General features: G+C 38.0%; 1 protein-coding gene across 2 annotated transcripts in view; it reads left to right on the forward strand.

Annotated features, from left to right (window-relative positions):
- The first annotated feature begins 628 nt into the window (after positions 1–628).
- The window catches only part of HHIP (hedgehog interacting protein), a 95,962-nt gene continuing 71,514 nt past the window's right edge, over positions 629–25,076 (forward strand). For both annotated transcript variants that reach the window (XM_060115801.1, XM_060115792.1), the window contains exons 1-4: positions 629–914; positions 6,638–6,830; positions 12,730–12,886; positions 13,589–13,790. In XM_060115801.1, coding sequence (XP_059971784.1) covers positions 636–914; positions 6,638–6,830; positions 12,730–12,886; positions 13,589–13,790 — 831 coding nt within the window. In that variant the 5' untranslated portion in view covers positions 629–635. The remainder of the gene's footprint in view (positions 915–6,637; positions 6,831–12,729; positions 12,887–13,588; positions 13,791–25,076) is intronic.

Below are 25,076 nucleotides of genomic sequence, written 5' to 3' on the forward strand. Positions count from 1 at the left end.
CTCCCCCCAACCCGGGCGGGGGCGCGCGAGCAGCGGTGACGTCAAGGGGCGCGCGGTGGCAGCACCTCCCCGCGCGCTAGTTAAAAAGAAGAAGAAAAGAGGGAACGAAACATGAGAGGCTGTGTGAGAAGCTGCAGCCGCCGGCAGAGGAGACCTCAGCATCATCTAGAGCCCAGCGCTGGCCCTGCCTCCGCCTGCCCCGCCGCCGCCGCCGCCGTTTCTGTTCCTGCCACTACTGTCTCACCTAAACAACTCCCGTTACACGGACAAGTGAACCTCTGTGGCCGTCTTCTCCTCTTCTACCTCCTCCTCTTCCAACTCCTTCCCCTCTTCCCACTCCTCAGCCGCACCAGAAAGCCCCCCACCCAGCTGACACTGGCACCACCGCAAACGGTGTCAACCGCACTTTATCTCGGTCCTCGGGCTCCCCTGAGGCATTGGGCCCATCGCCTCGTCTTTTATTTTTTGCCAAGTTGCATCGCTCTGCATCTTCTCGCCCGCGCCCCCTCTCTCTGCCTCTCGAGTGTCCTGCCGCCCCGCAGCCTCCTCCTGGAGCTGCGCCCTAGTGCCCCTGCTGGGCAGTGGCCTTCCCCCCCCATCCTCCCGCGCCCAGCCCCTGCCGCGCGGGGCAGGCGATGCTGAAGATGCTCTCTTTTAAGCTGCTGCTGTTAGCCGTGGCTCTGGGCTTCTTTGAAGGAGATGCTAAGTTTGGGGAAAGAAGCGAAGGGAGCGGAGCGAGGAGGAGAAGGTGCCTGAATGGGAGCCCTCCGAAGCGCCTGAAAAGGAGAGATAGGCGGATGATGTCCCAGCTGGAGCTGCTGAGTGGGGGAGAGATGCTGTGCGGTGGCTTCTACCCTCGGCTGTCCTGCTGCCTGCGGAGTGACAGCCCCGGGCTGGGGCGTCTGGATAGCAAGGTAGGCACGCACCCGCCTCGCAGCTGCGAGACTGGCATACTGGCTGGGTGGGGTGCCTTGTGTCATCGGCAATGCTGGTGACTGGAAGAGGGGCGAAACTTCTCTGGGGAGTTCTTTTCGATAACTTTTCTAAAGCGCTAGCGTGATTCGTTGTGTGTTCCTCTGGGATGCGCAGATACCTCTCCTGCCCCCAAGAGTCTCCGGTCGGGATGCTGTGCAAAACTGCCTGTCTCAGAAAAGAGAAGCTTATGTGGTACCCGCATTCTGGGCTGGGTAAATATTTTATAAGAATCGCGATTAACGGTGTGTTTTGGATCGAATCGGGCATTGGTTGCGGTAAAGCTGTAAATGAAGGTGGCTGTGGTTTCTGGTTTATTTTTCTAGGGTAAAAAGATTTGTGCAGTTTCTCCACGTGCTCGGTTAGAGAGAGGATTGAATCGTAAAGGATGTTGAAGCACGGTTGGTTTATGATCCCCAGACCCGTTGTGGGGGGGGTGTCTTGCATTACAATAGTTAAAGAGCGAAAAGGAACTCCTGGTACTCCAGTTTAGAACCCCAAAATTGGCGAAAGATTTTGCTGGGGCATGTTTATCACGTAAAACCGAGGCGATTCTCCTCCTGTCACGTTTTGTAACATTATAAATTCGGGTTTTCAATGGTAGTTAGTTGTCTAGGAAGATCTTCTCCAGAAACTTGTTTTAGGGGTAATGGCATTTACATTTTCCCGATGTTAATAAGTTTAAACAAATATGAAAATAGTGTTGGTTGGGTGTAAAGACATACTTATATTTGAGTTTGCAACATCTTTCTTGCCCTGGGTTGCAGTAATGTGTGTTCTCGACTGCATTCCAAGGAAAGACTCCCGGGGATCAGTCATTAACAATCCCTGCGCGTGAAATAAACAATCAGGTGTCTTTGCCCCCCCTTCCCCCAGTTTAGGTTTAATTAATAATTCCTCTGTTACAGCACTGCAGTTGTCAAGGTCTGAGAGACTCTTGGAAAACTTGTGCTTCAGTCTTGCTGGCCCAGGCATTAAAAAAAAAAAAAAACCCAGGCTGAATCTAATTTTTATGCTCAGTTCACGGTAGATTTCACTCTATTCTCATGTAAACAGCTCCTACGAATCAACATATGTGTCTGGGTGGTATCTCTCACTTTGTTTTGTAACAAAAAGCCATATTGCATCATTTAATTTGCTCAAGTCATGCAAATAGGAAAAAATCAATAGGACAAAAAGGGGTCGACTTATCCTCTTCCCCACTAAACTGCTGCCCACACACAGAGTCCTGTTGCTTATGGCAAAAGAATAACAACAACACCATTGTGTTTGTTAGTTGGTTCACTAATGGGTGAAACTAGAGAACATCATTCTCTTTCAGTCCCCAGCTCTGTCCAAATGTTCATGCCTTTTGAGGGAGCATTTGTCCAACTCCCTCTATTCCCAGCTGAGTGAGTACTGTCTTGCTGCAGGTTTTCAGCTGTAACTCTCTCTTTATTCTTACCACATGCAGCAGTAGTCTGAGATTCAGGGAACAGATATTCCCGCATTTTGTTCCAAACAATGTCATTAAGCTCCTGTGTTGTAATTGAATTAAAGTACAAAATCGCTACATTCACATCAGCTCCAGGGTTTTTACCAGGAGCCGGACGGAACCAGGAAATTGAGAGAAAGGATTCGAAATATTTGGCATTAAGCCTCCCCGTGTGCGATATACGCTATGAATATACCAATGATCCTCAGACCCCTGCAATACTGAACTCTTCCAGGTACAGGAGGAGTGAAAACTTTTTCTTAACTAAATGTAGTGGGGAGCTGGGGGCGGGGGTGGGTGGACCTGAGACTGAGGGGAGTTATAACCCTTAAGAGAAATTATATAAATTTTTTTTTAAGAAATCATTCTTTAGGAATCATTCTGCCACGTTAGCTATCCACATTCCTTTCCATTTTATGTGCTTCCAATCTCCAACAAACCCCTACTCATTTGGAAAATGTGTCTGAATTAAATCTGGTACACTAGACTTTGCTGGTTCCATTACGAGTGGTTTATAAGCCAACAATACTCAAATTGTTCCAATCAGGGATTTGATATAGTTATGCATATGAATTCTTGACCCATGTTAGTTCTCAAGTTTTAATAGTTTTTAAAACATGTTATTTTATAATAAACTTCAGTGTTTCCCTTTTTTTCCCCCTAAGCCTTCCTGGCTTATAATATATGTTAGGGTCTTATTTCATAATGTGTGTGCAGGAGAGATGATGGCTATTTGAAAGGGCCCTTTTTTTGTTCATGAAAAAATAAAATTTTCCCCAGAAAGGTTTCTGCAACTTTTCAAGAAACTACAGGAGTAGCTTTTTCCTAAGTGAAGAAACTTCATAGACAAATAGATAGTAGCAAACTGGATAGAATATTGATCATGCTTAGCTGTACGATTAAGTCCAGTTTCCAGGCTAACCCATTTTCTTTAATATGTAATGAACCATTGAATGTAATTGAGTTCAGTTCTTTAGCCATGGTATTATTCTTCTAAGTTATTCTATATTTTCATTTCTTTGTATATTTTCATAGTTTTCTGTACTGTAACAAGATGGTTAACTACTGTTACAAATAAGTACTGCCAATATCTAGGAAGTTATATTGTCTTAGCAATATTTTTGCAGCTCCTAAATACAAGATGCTAAAAGGATCTAATTCCCATTAGCCAAATTGAATCTGCAACCAACTGAAATACCCCCATTTCTAAAACTTAACTTGTAGCCACAGAGGCATAGAAGCTCTCTCTACCTTGGGTGGTTTCACAGCCAAAGCTGTCAAGGAATGGGTGAAAAGTAATTGTTTTCAAGTGTGCCCTTTTACAATCATTTGTTTGCTCTGGCTCTTTCAGGGACAAAGGCTATTGTTGAACACATCCAACTAAACAAATAACTCATCCTGGGGTCCCTTTAACAGCTGCCTTAGTACAATGATCTATTTACATATTAGCCTAAAATTGAAACTGAACTCTTTAATGACATAATCCAGCACTACAGTCCAGAGACGCATGTGTTCTACCCAACAGCTGAACAACCTTGTAGGCATATGAGTTTTAGAAATAACTTTTTGTGTACCAAGTGATCTTAAGGCATCATCTTAATATACTGTCCCGTATTTTCTCCTTTTGCCCCTCATCGAACCCATGTGGGTGCCTTTTTATCCTCTCTCTTTAGTTACTTGATAAATAAAGGGAAATACAGAAGGTCTCTGTCACCCATTTTACTATTTGTTGATAAACTGTAGTTGTAGGCCACGCTTCACTGTGTATTCCAGGATTTATCTTACCTTCCTTGTATGGATTTTACTTGCATGTGGCTGAAGATTAGAGGATGACCTGCCAGATGTTATAAATTAGTCAGCCACAGCCACAATCATTACTAGGCACACTGTAATAATGATTCGAAGTTTTACATGATTTCCAAAGTATATTTAGTTTAAACCGCTATAATTTGATGGTTTCGTATATGGCTTTTAAAAATTGAAACAGGATATTAGCTTAAATTTCTTCCTAAGATTGATGACATTGTCAGACATAAAGTTAAGGGCCTGTATAGACACAGACACTTAGGCAAAAAAGAAGAAAAAAATACCCTACACACAGCAGCACTCATCTGTCTAAAACAGCGCTGCAGCTTGGGCTGAGTCAGTTTAATTGACTTCAGTAAGACTATTGGTTCATTGAAACCAAAGCCAGAATGATGGCTCTATCTATCTTCAAATAGGTATTTACACTGCAGACCTCACACAGAGCAAAATGTTACCATCCTGCCGGGTTGGAACAGCATGAAACTTTACAAAGAATAATATTAGACTTGATTTCAGATAATTTATTGAATCCTATTTCTGCACTTTTGATGAGAGATTTTGTGGCCAGGACACATTCCAAAAATTGTAAAAGACAAAATTCTTGAGGCCCTAAAATCAAGCTCTTCCTGGATAGCAGCTGGGAGAGTATATGGGGATCATTTTGTTTCAGCTATAAAAAAATTGAAGCATGCATGTTCTCCATAAAACCAAAGGTAATTACATTCCAGTTTTTCAGCCAGCAAAAGCGGTGGCTTCAGCATCCTGCAGTTGTTTTGTTCTTAGTGGACTGCTGTATGATAAACAAACAGAACAAAGTTGAACAGTATTAATATTGAATAGATCTGGTGAGGTCTGCCAGAGTATGGACAACAAAAGACATTTAAAACATTCTTGGAATGCAAATTCTAAGTGTCTGGTGTATGTTTCCCCTTAGAAAACTTTAACCATTTAAGCTATTGTCATTTAAATAAATTGATAAAAACCAAAATGCAAACATAATTGTGATTAATAATAACTTTTCTGAATATTGTAGATAGTTACGACTCATCATATTTATACACATATATTTTTTTTCCAAAACAGGGTAGCTTCTATTGGACTTTTTAAATTTCAGCATACCTTGTATTCAACAATTTTTTTTAGTTGCTTTGCTCTTTCAGATCCAAATTTTGTGATCACTTAGAGTATCTTTATCCTAAAAAATAGAAGCCATATGATTCACTCAATTTACTCAAATTAGAATCTCAACTTAAGAATGAAATATTTGCTTTAAGCAGTGATCTAGAGTTTAAAATGTTAATTTCAGTTCTTAGTTCTAAAGAAATAATTAAGTATAAACATAGTTATATAAACTGGGAAAACATAAAATTCAATCCCATTATGGTGTTTTTTAACACCATATGGTGTTTTTTTAATATGAAAAATCAATGCTTAATTTAGACAGCACTACATTTCACATCTCAAATATTGTGCTGATATTCTATATTTATTAGAGGAGGTCCTGAAGTCAGGTTCTTAAAGTTAGTACTAGACACTGAAACCTATTTTATCTGCAAATTACTAACCTCAATGAATCAGTAACTCTCAAATTAGTCTTATTGATATAAAAACATAATAATACTGTATAAACAAAGATAAAAGTATGCCCTTTTTCATTGAAACTCACTAAATACTATACAAAATCACTTTTATTAAACTCTTGTGTTTTTCATGTATATAACATACCTGAGGAACTAGTTAGAAAATTTTTCCTGGCTAAAATACAATGAATAATAAAAATTGGTCTTAAACCTGTTTGACTCAGCTTCAGGTATTATTTTTATAGAACATGAAAGGGCGATATTTCCCCCCACTTTAGAAAACTTTCCCTATGCAATCTGTATATTGAAAATTAATTAAAATGAGAACAATGTAATGCAAGTAATATCTTTGAGAATGTCGTTAGGAATTTCAGAAGTGAAATAGATTTTTACCCAAGACACAAATAAGCCATGTCTTAAAAGTTGCTTTACATACCGTTGGATAAAGGTATTTGGAGTTTTAAAGTTAAATTATCAGTCAGTGTATACTTTGAGGCAGAGTAAGAAAAAGGGTTAAAGAATCTATACATAATTGTCATCTAATTTTTCACACCTGAAGGACAGATAAACAGACTTGGATTTGCAAGAGTAAGAAGCATGTCTGTGCATCCCTACCCTTTGCCCTCCCATCCCAACCCAAGAGACTGCACTTGTGTCCTTATAAAGGCATACTGTATTGTGACTTGGTGATTCTTTGCAGACAAAAGCTAAATGACACTTTTCTCTTTCCATGATGACCAAAAAACATAACTAAACCTAACTTCATGGAATAAAAAGAAGTTTGTTTCTGATTTATGGCTTTCAGATGTTTTCTGTTACCAACAACACAGAATGCGGGAAGTTACTGGAGGAAGTCAAATGTGCACTTTGCTCTCCACATTCTCAGAGCCTGTTCCTCTCACCTGAGACAGAATCCTTGGAAAGAGACCTGGCCCTTCCCCTGCTCTGCAAAGACTATTGCAAAGAATTCTTTTACACTTGCCGAGGCCATGTTCCAGGTAAAAATAGATACATTAAATCAACTCCTGCAGAATAGCTTTCCAAGATACCTGTTCCTAAATGCTTGCTTAGGAGAGTGTAACATGTATCTGCCTTTCAAAGTATCTATTTTTACCTCATAATGAACTGTTCCAAACTTGGAACCTTTGATTGCTGCTAAAATTGCTGCTGTCATTTCAGCCTACAAACAATACATTGTTTTGTTGAAGTGTTTAACATTTCTTGTTAAATGGATAATACAGCTGGTAATCTTGACACACTCTGGATTATCAGCACAAATTTCTTGTTGGTGTCGTTAGTCATCAGCGCTGATATCAAGACAGCTTCCCCTTCTACACAGCTGCTACATAAGTGCAGATTGTCCACCGACTTTTAAGGTAGTTCCTTAAATAAAGGCCCCCAAAAGTAACACCTTACAAAGCACTTTCATATATAATGACTAATTTGCTCCTCATAAACCCTGTGAGGTAGATAGGAAAGGTCTGGTCATTTCCATTTGACAGATGAGGAAAACTGAGCCTCAGGAGAAGTTAAAGGCCGTAACCAAACTTGTACTATGAGAAAGTGATAGGCTAAAAGAATTTCAAGTTCTTATGCTTATAATGTCCCAGATATACCTGGTCACTATCATCTTTTGGACCCTAATAAACATATAGGCTCTTGGGCATTGATTAATTTTACCATCAGAAGCTTGTAAACCTTGGTGGTTGTTGCTTTAGGTTGGAAGAATCAACATAGAGGTAGAACCGAATTTAACGAGACCGATTCTGTTTAGTTAGGCAGTGTCACACACAAACAAATCTACTGAAACTAACAGTTTATAAAACTCAATGGCACTGAAGGACAAGACAAACTTTAAGAACTGTAGGATGCACTTGGAGAATTTTTTTTAACTGCCATGCACATTTTACTTTTTTCTCTGACCCAGAAAAGTGTAGATTTTTGTATTTTTTATAGAGCTCTCTTAATAGCCTAAGAAAACATTTTGACTAGGGTTGCTTGCTTCCTTTGGTGTACCATAACAAGTATCTAAACCCATTCAATGTGAAAATATTATTATTGTTTTTTTAAACTATAGCCATGTTTCTAAGGCTTTCCTTAAACCAGCTGTTTCTTTCTCTTTATCACATTCCCCAAAGCAAAGTAGAATAGGTCACGGTTGCCTAGATGGCCTGCCGAGAAGCGATAACAGATTAGGTCCCATAAAGTTTTGCTGCAAATTTCCAGTCTGGAAGGTTTGCCTTTACCACTATAAATTGAAAATGGTATTGACAGTGGACATTTTTATCTACCTTTATCTACTTGCGATAAATACCACTAGGCTGGATTTAGAGACTCATGTGTAAGGTGCTTCCTATATTTGAAGGTATTTTAGCTTCCAGAACAAACAAAAAAAAGCAATATCCACTGAAAGAGAGAGCACAGCAAACAACTCAGGAGCCAGAGCTGCAAGCACCTCACTCCCCAGATCAACATATGTGGTGACGAATGACAAATTTATTTTTCTACAAAGTTTGTATATATGTAAAACTGCTGAAGTGCATCAAGATGTCAAGTGCTTTTGGTGGCCACCCAGGCTGCCTTGAAAGATAACCAGATGAAAGCTCCACTCCAGTGGTGGCTGGAGCAGCAAGGGTACTTTTCAGGGCCAGGCCAGCAGTCTTTAGCAACGAGCAGAGGGGGCTTCCTCTGCATCCATCAAATGCTAATAATTGCTCTAAATACTTGTCCCAAAAGTGAGCTGTAATAACACACTCTTTGTGTTACTTAGGTTGATCAATTTGTTAGCCAGACTGATCCTTGGCACGTAGGTTACCATTTTCTAAAGTATGATGAATCAGATGATAATCCTCCCCACAGCCCTGGCCCCCAGCAGAGAAGGCTCTTTAGAATTCTAGAACACTCGTTTTTCAGAAATTGCTCAAAATTTGTAATAATTTCACCTTCTTAAGTCTATTTAATGACATGGATTGCCTTTCTCCGGAGTTCAAATTTGTAAAAAACAGCTACTTCGTGATTCTTTTATTTTTATTTTTTTACTATCCTCATTGTTAGCCTCATCTTTCTGCAAATCAAAAACATGAAGAGGAAGGGACCTTAAGGGTTGTAGTTTGCTAAGAGAAGGGAACTGCTGAAAGGGGTTGAAAGAGAGAAAATAATTCTAGAGACATCTTCCTTTCTTCCCCCACTGCCCAATACGTAAAGAATTAAACACATAAACGGTCTATCCCTTTGCTTCACCCTCTTGGCTTTAAGAAAGTGCCACTCATTTTGGGATACACGTATACCTGAAAGACAGCTACTCTCTAGAAACTTTAATTCAGAAACATTCATGGTCTGCTTATTTCCACAAAAATGAAAAAAGGAAGTTAAAAATCACTACAGTGAGGATACACTAGAGTTTTATTAATCATAATATTCTCCTGTTGTGACTTTACTTAGGGAGATAAACTCTTAAAACTTCTTAAAAAAATACCCAAATTTCATTAAAAAAAAAAAAACACAGGAACTCTATTCTCAATACCATGGGTCTTTTGCCTGAATTACGAGGAACAGAGGAGATGCTTTGCTGTTCACTAAACGATGACCTAATAACTACCCTCTGTGGAAAGGATAGGAAAGGACATCTCTGGGCCTTGCTTCTCCCTTTATACTTGTTATCATAGTGATTTTTATCACTCTTGGACCATGATATCTCATCTGTAGGTTATGGTAGTGTGAAGTATCTGTCTGTGCACAATTAGTTCAATTGGTTTAATCCCATTGCTAAAGAGGCCAAGGTCAAGAATTTGATTCTACTGAGTTTCTTGAGTCCACAGCCACTCCTGACCGAGTCAGATATCTTACACGTGTGTCTCATCAGTGCCCAAGAGAGCAAACCAGAGCGGATATATGAATACACCAATGTCTACTCCCTCTGCTAGAAAATGCTCTCTAGTGCAAGCCTTACAGATGGTAGGGTTTTTTCATTTTTTCCTTATCATGATGAACAGCATATATACTGAGGAAAAAATAACTTTTCTGTAGCATACATGCTCAGAGAAAAACTAGAGCTTAGAAAACTGCACAGAGAATATTTATTTACATGTCAGTATTTTATAGGGTGCTTTGTGGTATAGTGGGACTGGGTTTATGATCCAGGAGAAGAGTTACAGTTCCAAAACATTTGATAAATTATCAGGAGTTATAAAAAAATTACAGCTGCTGGAATCATCAGTGTACTTCCATTGTTAGTGGGCTTCATCATATTATGATGATCCAGGGTGAGCTGCACACCTTCAGTAAAATGCTCTTCAGTGTTTCCTTCCAAACAGAAGGGTACCATTCAGTAAATTATATCTTCCCTGACAATAAATGTTAGCCCCATGTCCTGAAACCAGATCTCTTTGAGTTCTTCACAGGAAAATATATCTTACTCATCCCTGCTTATAAAATCGGGTCATTTAAGGTAAAGTACTAACAAAAGTATTAGATGTTTCCATTCAAAGTAACATCATTGTCAGAAAAATGCCCGGATTTTTATGCAAAAGTCTTCTGAGTTGGCTCCCTTCTTCCCACTTAGATTGTTCAGTTTGTCTCAATACTGTAAAAAGCTCAGAATAATTCATTGTTAACATTCTGGTTTTGTTTTGTTTTGTTTTGTTTAATTTGCTAAGAGAGCATAGTATCTCTGGAGCGACAGAGTTTATGAATCTGTACTCATTCATCTTCAGATGTTCCATTCGAAAATGATTTCTCATTTCCTCATGTTTGTCCCCAGCTAATAATTCCTTATAAAATGGAATTAGCCACCGGCATTGTTCATTAATTTCCCCTTAAGATGGTATTGGTTTGCAGACTGTAATGCTGGAAAACAGATTTTTTTTAAAAAAGCAAACTCAAAATTTCCTCTGAATTGCACTTTGGAATTTTTCTGTGACCCCTGCAGGCAAATAATCACATTAAAACAAAAGTTCTCTTTCACACATTCAGTTATAAATAGATCCGTAGTATGACAGTCTTCCTGCATGCATCAGATTGACATGGAGAACTCCCTGCATGAAGGTAAATATATATAGATATGTAGATATCTATATATCTCTATATATTTATATATAAAACACCTAGCCCCCCAAAACTTCTAGCCCCAAACTGTGAAAAGTCTGATTTAGCAACTCAGTTTTCCTTCTCTTCTTTTTACCTCAAACAGAATTATTTCACACTACCAGGCAGTTTTCATCTGATGCTTAGCCATTAAAGAATGGAGGAGAAAAGTTATCTTTTGCAAACAGTGAATTGCGGAAGATGAGTAAAAGCTGTTGCAGCCGTCATTGCTCTCCCCAATTTCTAATCCCTGGATTTTTTCAAAGAAAGATGGCCTCCTCCCCAGCTGACAGCCTCCTTGCCTCCTTCCCAGTTCTGCCCACCTCCCCAACAACACACACACACACACTCCCAAGGACATCTGCTTTTACTTGCCAGTTTCCCGAAGACAAGATGTTTCCCAGTAGTTGAGTCAGATATTGGCCTTGAAGAGTTTGTCTCAGAAATTTAGGGGTGATCCATTTCACCCAAAAGTTAGGTCAAAATGTATATTATATTTTAACCATCTGGGACCCACGGATTCCAAGATTAGCTTTAGGTTTGAGGGGACCTAGGTCAAGCTCACAGAAAATCAACTTTTTAGGGTCTTTCATGTTCCATTGATGTGCCTCACTTGGTTGTCCCCAAATTCTTGTTCTTGCAAATCCTTGCAAACTTGCATCCATTATACAACTTCTAAACCTCACCTGAGTTACCAGGTGCCTTTGTTACAAAACTGATTGGGAGTATAATAATCTAATTTGTTAGGTAAAAATCAAGACCTTGAGCATAATTAAAGGTATGAAACCAGAAGCAGGAATTTTGGACATCATATAAAGTCAACTCTGATAGCAACATCATATTTTAATAGCAAAATCATCAGAATATGGAAGTGAATCTGATTAATTAATATGCCCTCCCCCAATAAAAACCTACCTTATTAATTCAAATTGTAAAATAAATGTCAAAATTTTTTTTTGTAATAGGACCTTCTTTCTTATTCAACTTTTTATTTGATAAAAATTCTTACTACGTAAGAAATGAAAAAAAAGGTCTTTCACATCCTTTTAAGTCTACTCTGCATTTTTGTATTGGCTCGTTTTAATATTTTTTCATTGAGGGGTAGTGTGTCAGCTATTCTGCTTGAGAATATTGAAAGGATATCTTAAAGAAAATTTTTGTATTATAAAATAATCATTGTCTCCAGTAAGTGAGCAAGAAAAAGGCACCAACACATTTGAATATAGAGCCTCTGTTACTGGCATCAATTCATTGCTTGATCAATGCAGGGAGTCAGTCATTTACTGTAGCATATAATGAATGACCTTGGGATAGTAGCTAATTTATTATTTAATCATATATGAGTGACAATACAATAAGAATTGTAAAATGAGCCAAACTGCCTCCCGATGGTCTATCTCTTTCCTGATCGCAATTTGTTCTTCTTAGGAATAGTACTGTGGGAGAAAAGTGCTGAATAGTAATCAGATGAGCTTGAAAGTACAACATACGGTAACCAGGGAGGCTTGAAAATAGAGTCAACGCAATAACAAGATTAATGCTGTGTTCATATCAATTCTGTTTCATATGAGCCTTTTAAGACATCCAATACAATATCATTTCACTTTTACTGCAATTTTTAAATTTTGGTTAAAAAAGAAATGGAAATCCCAAGCCAAAAAATATGTTCTTCTTACCTTTTGGTTTTTGTCTATATATTTCCCTAGAATATTCATATAGTTCCTAAAAAATTCTTTACCTATATTTTGTCTTTCAAATGTGCTGTTTTTATCATGACACTAAATATTTCTAAGGCGTCCTTTTACATTTTTAAAGGTTTCCTTCAAACTACTGCTGATGAGTTTTGCTTTTACTATGCAAGAAAAGATGGTGGCTTGTGCTTTCCAGATTTTCCAAGAAAACAAATCAGAGGACCAGCATCTAACTACTTGGACCAGATGGAAGAATATGACAAAGTGGAAGAGATCAGCAGGTTCATAAAGATAAATGTTCTTTAATCTTAAAAAAAAAAGAAAAAAAAAAGAAAAAACCCGACAAGTCTTGTGGTTTTAACAATGAGTCAACTGGCTATGCTCATGTCCAGCAGCTATATCCTCCAGATGCTTTTTGTTTTCTTTTTGGTAGTTTGCTTCTCTAAAATCATATTCACTTAAATACTTTTAATGCTGAGACTACTAATCTTCTGTTATGAGCTTGGCTTCTCTCTGATTCATGGGAATTTTATGAGTATAGTTTTAAACTTGAATTTTATGATAGTTGTTAGCTTATGGCACTGTGGAAACATTCAGCACAATTAGTAGTAGCAAATCAGAGTTTTATAAATAGATCTTAGAACTTTCTCTCTGAGTGCCTTTCTGTAAGGTTTAATTATTGTGAGTAAAGTCAGTTTTAATTAGAGTCACTGAAAGATGAGATAGTGAGCTTGTGAAATTTTAAAATACATATGTGTTTTGATTCTCTCCTTTACTTCCTAATAGAAGGCTTTTTTGGTTTTTTTTTTTTTTTTCATTGAAAAGAATTTAAAAGAATCAGAGTGTGACCTTGGGTTAGCAGCCCTTCATGATTATCAAAACCATTGATTCCTAGAGGAAATATATTTTGAAAAGGATGCTAAGTGCATCCCTTACCTCCTTCATCTCAAGAAAAGCTTACTGGTTTTCTTTAATTTGTTTAGAAAGCACAAACACAACTGCTTCTGTATTCAGGAGGTTGTGAGTGGGCTGCGCCAGCCCGTCGGCGCCCTGCATAGTGGGGATGGCTCACACCGTCTCTTCATTCTGGAAAAAGAAGGTTACGTGAAGATACTTACCCCTGAAGGAGAAATTTTCAAGGAGCCTTATTTGGACATTCACAAACTTGTTCAAAGTGGAATAAAGGTTGGCTTTTTAAATTTTATTTATCTTTGCTCTGGCTATGTTAATTTTATTTTAGTGTTCTCCTCACTAAAGGTACTTCTTTGTAATAAAAGAAATAATATAGGAGAAAATAAGGAGACAACATAAGGGAACAATAATTATGGCAACTAAATCGGGACAATGACATTAAATTTTTAATGTTATTTGGTGACTATTAAGCAGTGCAATCAGATTGATATTTTTGACATGGTTTCCCTATGTAATTTACATACTTAATTATTGGTTTTATAAAGTATTTGTTTAAATATTGTTTAACAGGCGTTAGAATTGTATATCAGCATTTGCTAGCAGAAACAAAGAGGTCTTTGGGTTACTTTGGCAATTGCAAATCATTCTTTTACCACATCTGTGTTCGAGTCTGTGTCATAAAAAAATGCTATTTATACTGTGATTTCCCTGTACAATATTTTTACAGGTAAGTCAGATATTTTTATCTATAATTAGCCACCTTTATAATATATAAGCACATCTATTGCCTTCTTTCCCACTTCTCCAATTTGAATTCTCATGTTAAAATAATCTAGTAGGTATATAAATAAAGTTATTGTCAAGTTTATTTCACAAGAGAGTAACCCAGTACAGTATTAGCAGTACTAAGCTATAAGGCCAATTGTGGCATTCTAAATTAAGACATTTAACAGCTCATGACTGTTTTAGAATGAAACGAATTAAGTATGATTGGGGAAGAACCGGTTATCTTTTTCGAAACTGGAAAAAAAAAATCAAAGGAGGATTTATACTCTGCTACTCATATCGAAATAAGCCCCTCTTTGCTTTGTTAAGCTCTATTCAAAGGTAAGAACATCAAAACCAGCAGAAACGAATCAGAAAAAAATATAAATATATTCAACATCTATCTATTCAATATCTACCACATGAAATAATTAGGGTGACTCAGTTAGAGCACAGAGAATACCTATTGTTGGGACCACCCAGCCTCAAGGCCATGTTGTGGCAGCATCACCAAGACATACTGCATAGGAGAAGTTTTTTATGGTACTTGTGGTCCTTTAAGGAAAAGAACTTTGGCACCAAGACACAGATCATTTGGAAAAGCTGTTTCAATCAGTAGTTTCAACTTTCTCCCAATAAAATTTTTCAGTACAATTCACAGCAAATATTCCAAAGTCTCTTAAAATAAAGCATTAGTGTTTTGCACATCAGAGTTCAATAAATACATTCTGAAATGTGTTCTGAGAACTCGTTGCAAGGGGTACCTCATGAGGAAGGAATAAAGCTGCAGCAGCAAGTGCATTACTCACTACAAGTGTTTTACTTGCCTTGAAAGTTAAACATGCTCTCTATAAAATAAAAAATTGGGGAAAGTAAAGTATTTAAAAAATCACCTATCATCCCATCAATTAAAGAATATCACTATTAACATTTTGATATACTTTCTTCCAGTTTTTATATTAAAATTAAATGAATTTTTCCTGACTACAAAAGTAACACAGGTCCATATTAATAAATGTGGAAACAGAAGAAGAACATGTTTTCTTATAGCTTTTTTCCTAAGAAGTGTTAAAATAAAATTGAAATCAAACCATATATACATCTTTTTAGCCTTCTTTTTTCACCTAACAGCATGTCATGAGTATGTTACCAGATTTGGAAACTTTTCTCAAAAACTTAGTTTTTTATCTTTTTTGAGTGTTCCATTTCCTTATTATGAGATATTTAGGAAGAACCCCAGTATTTTCCTTTTATCATTGTAAATAATGTTATTTATCACCCTTGTATATATTATTTAACCTGATCATGGATGATTTCTTTAAAATTCACTGATAGAAAGAGCATTACTGAGTTGAAGGACATATGCCACAATACACATTGCCAATTTGCTCTAAAAGTTAATATCTCTCTGGGTATTTGAGAGAATAATACATAGTTTTCAAATACTATTTTACTTAAAATGTTGGTATTAAAAATCTGTGTATGATAAAATGTAGGTGAAAGAAATGGGCTCAGAATACTTGAAAATTTTGTTGTAAGAAGGAAAAAACTGATGTTCTTGTTTCTACTTCAATTTAACTGCCTAAAGAATGCCCTGCTTCTAATTAGAGTTACTTCAAACGCCCGCTTCATTTACACCCATTCATTGGGATATGAATGAAAGTGTGTCTTCTCTGACTTTGAGACATCTCATCATGCAGTAAAATTATACGAACTCGGTTATGACAGTGCCATGATTCTGCAGTACGTTCTGCAGGCCTCTAGGAATTCTGCAGAACCCGTTTTGGCCTACCTTTCCTAGGAGAGCTGCAGGGCTTCTGGGGCTTCAAATAAACTTCCAAATCCATTCTTCTACATATGTATTGATAGAATACATATTTCTACATTAAAGACGTATTTCAAAGTGCATGTTTTGGATTCCCTTAGCATTTGGCACTAGTGATATCAATAAGATAGGAATCTATCACATGGATATTTGAGTGTATACTGATAAGGGAGTAACAAGACCACATCCTTATCACTTCGAGTAGCTTATACAACAACTGTCCTTTATCTCAGTCTCCAAGGAACTCCTGTCACAAGTCACAGATTGGAAGTGTTAGAAGTGGCTACTGTTGGTTTGATGGGGTGGATGCCAACACATTCATGAGTTGATTAGGATTATGCCATTGATTTTTGTGGTATGCCCCGCAGAGACTTCTGAAGGGAAAACATTATCACAGCTACTTCACAGTCATTGTTCAGGCTTCTTGATATGTGAATAGTTAGTTGTTCATGTTAGTGTACAGTTAGTGTATTCTGTGTTTGTCAGTGATCATTTTGCATTAATAATGCAAATAGGAATTTTCATAAATTATTATGCATATCACTTCTCTAGTCTTTTAGTTTTAAAAATCCTAAGAGAGGGAATAAAGTATTGATTGCAATTTTCAAACTACAGAATTAATAATGTATATGAAACCCAACCTTGGTACGTTTGAAATAAATACAGGACAAACCACAGTGATGATCCCCCCATGGTATTAATTCATGACCAGTATGAGTATATTAAATCAGACATCAAAAGGAACTCTTGATTATAAGAGTTTCTAAAAGCTAGTGCTGGCTATAAGGGAATTTGGAATTCCTTTTCTGCTAATTGTCAATTAAGAATTGACAGGGATATCTGTCACCTGGTTAAGGACTGGCCTTTTTGTGGCAAAAAGCTGGACTTGGTTGATCTCCTTAAATCTCTACCAGCCCTGATTCTGATACCACCAGCAAAGAGCCAGTCATTTGGGGAACTTGGAAAACTCCTCCCTAAATGGGTCCTGACTGAAGCTAAAAATATGGCATCTGGTTTTTATCTAACACCCAGATTATAGGAGATTTCAGTACCCTGTGTGTGTAAATAAGTTTCACTGAGCAAAAGTTTTATGCAAAAATGCAAAGCACCCACTAAAGAATTGACTTCTTTCTGCTACAGAAAATAAATTATGGAGTTGGATTAATGGAGTAAACTCTATGCCATATGAATTTAAACTGCCATTTAGGAAGAGGTGATTCCATTCACAACAGCTCAAATCCTAGAAGACTGAGCTTTGTGAAATTGCCAAGAGTAAGTCAAAAATAGGTTTTAAAGCTAGATAGTGGTTTGCTAGATCTTTGGTGCTAGTGCACTGTACAAGCTGACCACTCATACTGATGCTATGAAGAATGGCTCAAGTGTCCAACTGGTGAGCAAACTTTAAAATCTTCATTTTGTATGTCTAGTGTCGGGGGGAGGGCATATACCTTGTTTGTTGTTGATGTTGTTTTTCCCAAAGAGGGAAATTCCAAGATCCTGGTGATTTGAAATCTTTAAATTGAGCTTATATCTGAATTACTAGTCAGAACTTCTGGAAGTACTAGAACCAGCCTCATCCACTTGAAGTCCTTGAGGATGATAGACCAGTGGTTTTCAAAAATGGCTGCAGAGTAGAACCACCTGGGAGCTTTAGAAAATTCTACTGCCCAAATTAAATCAGAATATGTAGAGTTAGGACTCGGGCATTGGTACATTTTTAAAGCTTTTACAGGGAATTTCAGAAGCACTGGTCTAGACTGAGCCAGACCCCTGGATCAGTTGAATAAGGAATGAGACACATTTTCTCTGCCCATCCATGGCCAAGTCATATTACTGAAATGACCACTGAGAGCCAATGGTTGGACACCAGTTGTCATTGTCCTGTACCTTCTGTCATTTAACTGACTTACACATATTACTTGTCCACTCTGAGGGAGGAGATGAGTAGTTAACTCTGTCAGCATTGTAAGATTCTTGATAGAAAGTTTCGGAAAATGACACTTAAAAATCTCAACAATTGGGCTTCCCTGGTGGCGCAGTGGTTGAGAGTCCGCCTGCTGATGTAGGGGACACGGGTTCGTGCCCTGGTCCTGGAAGATCCCACATGCCACGGAGCGGCTGGGCCCGTGAGCCATGGCTGCTGAGCCTGCGCGTCCGGAGCCTGTGCTCCAAAAAAACTCAACAATTCATTCTAATTGGACAATTGCTTTACCTATTACATTTTCCTATTTTTGTTCCTTTTGGGAATTTGATATTCAGATAGTTGGCAAAACTGTTCTCATTCCTGTTCCTAAAATATGTAGTTTGCTCTTATATCTGAAAACCCTTGTTACACCAGAAGTTACTCTAGTCTAATCTTACCAGACTTCCCCTGACCACCAAGGATCTGAAAGTCAGCCTTAGCTTTGCATGTGTGTGGCAGTTAAGACAAGCCTGCGCCTGTCACCTACAGGGTGGACCCCCCAGGGAAGCCGACACACACCGTTCTCTGCACCCCAGTTCTCAGGGGGCAGTCAGAGGACCAAGAGGCTCGCACCCGCAGCAGACAGAGCTAAAGACTTGTCGATCATTGGAACAAGTGTGCCTGGGCTCCTGTCCCTCTCTATCTGCTTGGATCCTCATTTCAAAAGATGCTTTTCGAAGCAGTCCTTTTACCGGGGGAGGAGAGGACGTAAGGCTGAAAGCTGCTGATTGTCCGGGTGACTGAGCCCATTGATGCTGGGGCTCTTGATAGACAGTGGCCCAGGTGCCCAGGAGCCACAAGAGCATGTGGAGGAGGACGCAGTGTGTGCCGGGGCAGGACCCGGCCGGGCAGCCTCTGATTTCACATGCTTGTAAATCACAGGCATAATTATGAGCAGTGAAAGTTTAGTGAATTCCATTGCTCATCATCCCATTGGGATTGATGTCCTACTTTTCTGAAGTTTGTCAGAGACCCTTCCTTTTACATTTTCCTCTGTCTTTAACTGGTGATCTTATGGCAGCCCATGCAATGTTAGCGTATTTTTTTTCAAGTGGAATGAGTCAGAACGTAAATGAGAAGCAATTTACCTTTCAGAACTGATGTTGGAAACATAGCATGCATGTGTGCACACACGTACACATGTATGTGTCAGTGATTGGGTCCCATATCAAATGCTTCCTCAGGAAAATTGTTAGAACTCTGCTTTAAAGCATGATTTAGGTTGAAAGAAAGTGTGTGTTCGGTTGAAAGGAAACAGCAATATATTTAATATATTTGATAAATATTACAATAGAAGAGTCACCATTCTGGAATTTTTTGTATATGTGATATTTTTAAGTTTGTGACCTATCAAACTACTGCATTAGAATTTATTAAATCTCATCTGAAAGAGAATTGCTGTAGTGGTAGAAATAACCATTAGATAAATTCATTCTAAAAGTGGTAGAAAGCTAATTGAAGAGTCTTCCCTCAGAAAAAAACTTTTAAATTCCTTCTTTTGGGGGTAGTTTAAAATTCTGGTTCCAAACCATTAAAATATAGATCCGCAAGTAAAATTTTTTACTGTGTTTTTGTTTTTTTTTATAAATATATCAAGGTAGTAATGATGTGGCATTAAACCCAAATTTATTTTATTGAGTGTTGCTGATCCTACATCAGAATGCCCTGTACTCTGAGATAAATGTTGTTTTCAATTTTTAAATAAGTCTAATCTCATTTTAAATCTAATACAAAAGTCCACAGAGAAATTTTTTTTTGTCCCTTGGTCATGTGAAATAATCTCAATGTAATTTCATTTGGTTAAGCTAATTTCATATCTGGTGCTCTTACTTTTTTACTTTGGCATTTGCAATTCTACTGATAAAGCATTTTAATAAATGTCAATGGACACAGATATGGTGTATGCCAGTATAAACTGGTTTAATCTATAAAGTACTCTCCAGCATGCATCATTTTTTTTTTTTACTGAAGTCAAAACTGCAGTATGCAGGGTCCCTCCAGTTGAGTAAAGAAAGACCTGCTTTCTCCTACATTTTAGGCCCCGTAAGTCACAGCTGAGGTGAGGAAAGCTTTTACATGAATGTCTTTATATTTATCTAAGACTTGAAGGGCAAAGGAAATAGAGCCTATAAATCTCAGAAGTCCTATGGTAATCATTTAAAACAAGTGAAAAACCAAGAAATCTGCACCCTAGAGAAGGTCACTGCCATCTTTCAAAAGCATCTGTCTGGACGTGGCAGCCATCACCTCACTGTATCTGACTAGAAAGAGAACAGAGAAGGGCTGCTGGTGATACCAGTTGGCACGACTTTCCAGTGGCTCTATTATCTAATGAAAAGGAAATCACAGGTGTCCCAAAACTGCCTCTAAGTAGTAGAAGGTAGCACAGTACTCCCTTTTAGAGACAGTCAATAGCTTTTCTTTCCCAGTACTAAAGATAGTCTTCAAGCCAGCCATGTTGTTAGCAAGAATACAGTAAGTCCCCTACATACAAACGAGTCCTGTTCCGAGAGTGCGTTCATTAAGTCCAACTTGTTCTTAAGTCCAACAGAGTTAGTCTAGGTACCCAAATAACACAATCGGCTCTATATACTGTACTGTAATTGGTTTATAGTACTTTACACACAAATAACATGTAAAAAACAAATAATAAAGAAAACATTTTTAATCTTACAATACAATACCTTGAAAAGTACAGTAGTACAGTACAACAGCTGGCATACAGGGTCTGGCATTGAGTGAACAGGCAAGAAGAGTTATGACTGGAGGAGGGAGAGGAGGTGGGAGAGGATAGAGCTGAAGGGTCGTCAGCAATAGGAGACGGAGGGCAAGCGGCAATTTCACTCACGCCTGATGTTGATGGAACGCCTGTTTGCATCTTTCAAAATTCGCAACTTGAAGGTTCATATGTAGGGGACTTACTGTACTCTAGTCTTCTCTCTTACTAATCATAACCACCATTCTTTTAAGCCCTTACTTTGCCAAGCCATTACATAGAGTACCTCTGTAATCCTTCTGGTAACCCTGTGAGGCAGGTATGCATAACCCATTTCACAGATGAAGAGACTGAGGCCCAGAAATTAAGGAAACTGCCCGAGAGAACACCACAGAGCCAGTAGTAGAGCCGGATTTTCAAGGCAGTTGTCGGACGCCATGCTGTCAACCACGGTGCTGTGCTGCACTGTGCTTTTGATCAGCAGCCCCTGCACAGGAGGAAAGATTGGGTAGCATGTTTAAGAAGCAGAGATGGATGACGGTTGGTGTAGACATGCTCATTGCTGCTCATCCTGGCTCGCAGGTCAGTGGGGAGGCTGAGGGCCTAGATCTAATGTCAATCATACAGACTTGGGTGCTAGTCACTGCATTCATGCCACGTGCTGGTTGTTTGACTCTGGACAAATTATTTAACCTCTAGGCTTGGTTTCTTCATCTGTAGAATAGAGATGACAAAAGGTTGCACCTACGACTTTACGTGTACAATCTCACATGAATCCGAAGTACTTTGTAAGCATTAGCTGTTATCAGCATCTATTACACTAACATGAAAAGAAGAGGAAGGAAAGGAAAAGATGCCCAGCCCTCAGAATGACTTACAAGCTCCTGTGGCCACAGTTAACTATAGTCTGTAGTATTTAACAGCCCCCCTCATATGGGATTAGATGACAATTTATGGAAATTCCATGAGAGTGTTAGCATTTGCACCAAAATTATATGGCAGTCTTATGGAAACAAAGTTATACTGATGTATGTACGTGGGTTTACTTCCATTCAAAAAGATAAACCTAGAATATATTTTTTATCAAAATGTATAACTGGAGGAAGAGAACATCTTCAGTTTTAGATCATCACCTCTTGGCATTAGGTGTAGGGCATTGCTACCTACCTCATTATGCAAAGCCCCCCAGGTCTGGAGTTTCTCACAGCACATGCCTGACGATGATTAAGCACAAAGCAGCTGACCCATGAGTACAGCAGCAAGCTTCCTCAGCATTTCCTTGCTTTCAGAGTAGTTTTTATCAACCTGGATATTATAGTAATGTAGGTCTTTTTGTGTGTTTATTTTGGAACATGGTTTGTGTCACTCTGCCATAGAGTTAATAAATTGTAGGATTTGCAAAGGAAATATACTGAGACTGAAAACTAAGAAAGCACATATTTTTGCCCACCAGCAACAATTGCTCAAAGCACAGATTTAGAATCTCAGGATTTGGGAGGGGAGCAATTGGGCAAAGTTGCTCTGAAATTAACATGTAATGTCATGATACAAAGAGTGTATTACTCAACAAAATATTTTTGTAAAAGAAGCAGATGAGGTCAGGGAAGAGAGAAGTTTAAAGGAAGTTTTCAGAATTAAACAACATAACAGACATTAGTTAATTTATCATGAAACGTGCTAGAGGTCAGGTGCGAGAATATATAAATGAAATGATCTCAGTTACCTCCCTCACAGACCCCAGGCTGCAGTAGACCCTTTTCCTATCACATCAACTCAGTATTTTACAGAAAGCTTCCTAAATCTGTAAGCATGTTTGCTCCTTGATTTGTCTTCTTACCTAAGACCAATTTGGGGAGTTTGTTTATGTAGCATTTGCCTTTTAACAGACTTCTTTCATCTTTACATTTATATACTAAATATATAGAGAGATTTTTGTATATAATATATAATACTTATGTAAAATAAATATGTACGTAAATATGTTATCAATTACTATAATACATTTTAATTTATTTGTTGGTAGTATTCGCCAATTGACATTTAGTTTTGTTTTGTTTTGTTTTTGAAGTCTGAAAGTCTGCAATTATGTTGAACTATCATAATATCAAAGTGGCCAGAACTGAAGACATTTTGAAAAACTGGGTCACTGTCTAGAAATTAAAATCATCCTTGGAAATGCTATTATTGAGACCATTCTGTAATGTGTTATAATGAGAAAAGTTCGAGAACATCTTTTTCTAAATCATGTCATTTTCTATCCCAGCTTTTCTTTGTGATACTAGGTGACAATATATATGGCCACAGTGGCTTTTGGGAATTACCATCCAAAAGGAGTAAAATTTGACTCTTTTTCCTAGTGAATTTTCATTTTACTCTCTCTGGGCATGTTGTATACAACTAATTTTAAATTCATCCATTTACTCATTTTAAAATGTTGTGCAGTTCCAGAGGCCTAAATTTCAAATCACACAAAATCTGTAAAAAATAATTATTTGTTTAAGACAAAAAATATGAGCTAATTATTCTGTCATACATATATGTAGTAGCACAAAAACAGAAAAAGAGAACATCAATAAATTTGATCTAAACTAATACCATGGTTGCTTGCGGTTGACATTATATTTAATCTGCTTGTAAAACTGAACCCAATAAGCTGAAACTAATATAAAAATAAAGCATGATGACAAAGGATCTTAAAGGTTTATATATTGTCACAAAATTCTTGAGAAAAGAATATTCCTTCCAAATATTCAAATATTGAATATTCTGGCTTTCTCTTTAAGAGTAACTAAATTCTGTACTTAAAAAAAAAAAAATTCTAATAAGCTGTTTCCAAACCAACCTCTTATCCTAAAGCACCTTTGATCCAAATGGATCACACAGTTAAATAAAATGACATCTGTCCTCAGGCTATTTCTAGATAGGGAAAACACATCTGTTCTAAGAACTCTTAGCCAACAGTTTGAAACTGTTCAGAAGAATTCCTTAAAAAAAGAAAAGACTATGTACAGAGAGCAAAGGGAAGATGCTTGAGGTTGGAAAAAATTAGGAGAGCACTAACCCTTAAGAGGATAAAAAGATAACCGAATTTAATTCCCATTAAATTCTTAGCCTTTCTACGAAAGATTTGATGATGAGATTCCCACAGTACAAACATCTTTGTGGATGGATGTGAACACACCTGTTCAGGAAAAGGGAAACAAAACTTGAACTAACTCCCTTCCCACACAGGTCACCAAACATCTGTCATAAGTTATCAACTGGCCTAGACTGGACTCAAGCCTGTGACCTGAGGTTGAAAAAGCCACGTAGCTCATTCTGTCTCTTACCTAGTCTGTGGTGTTACCCGGTACCACTGGTAAAGCTTCTGTTTAAATCTCCAGGAGTTTGGAAGACCAGGTTGACCCCGTGACATTAATAATATATTTACGCCCAGGGTTTCCACGCGCACTACCCTGGGGCTGATCTTAGTTAGGATTTTGTGACTTGCAGTAATGTAGGCAGCTCCAAAAAGATTTACCCAATAGTTGGCATAGTTCTTTAATTGCATAAGTTCCTTCATTGCAACCTAAAGACAATGTCTTCTTGTCCAAGGAAGGTTGTGTGTGTGTGTGTATTTTAAGATTTTGACTTTGATTAAATGTCAATACATATAAAACTTCTGCATAAAAGCAGGGAAACGAAACAAAGAAAGAAAAACAACCAAAAAAGGCTTATGGGCATGACTAACTAGGTGAGCTTCTTCCCTTGTAAGTATTAAAACTTTGGCGACAGCATCAAAATGTCAATGCTTTTGTTCCCTCCTGTGTCTCTTTCCTGTAACATCCCACCTCAGTTGGGTACGTGTGAGAACTAATCTCTGAGTGGCTATGGCGCTCATGCATGGAGTTGGCCAGTGGTTGTGTGATTTGGAGCAATCTGCTTAACCTTCTGTGATTCTCTATGTCTTCATCTTCAAAATCAGAGGACTAGGCTAAATGATACCTTAGGTCTTTTCTAGCTCTAAAATTCTGCGAAATAGAAAGCAGTGCAAGTCTCCAACATTTTCCAAGAAAATTATGGTAAAGAGAAGTGGTCAGTGTGGCTCAGGCATTGGCAACTCCACCATTGCCCAGGCTCAGAGAGCACGGGGCTCACTTTGCTTTACTCTGATTTTTTTCCTTTGCACTGATACAGAAACACAGGCAGAGCCCACTGGGCATCCTACCACACTGACAAATAGGTGCACTCACCTTTCTGGAAGGTCACCATCACTCCAGTTAATTTTTAAAAGCTGCATAACTCAGCATG

The sequence above is a fragment of the Mesoplodon densirostris genome, chromosome 1 (assembly GCF_025265405.1).
Source record: "Mesoplodon densirostris isolate mMesDen1 chromosome 1, mMesDen1 primary haplotype, whole genome shotgun sequence".
In the NCBI taxonomy this organism is placed as follows: domain Eukaryota; kingdom Metazoa; phylum Chordata; class Mammalia; order Artiodactyla; family Ziphiidae; genus Mesoplodon; species Mesoplodon densirostris.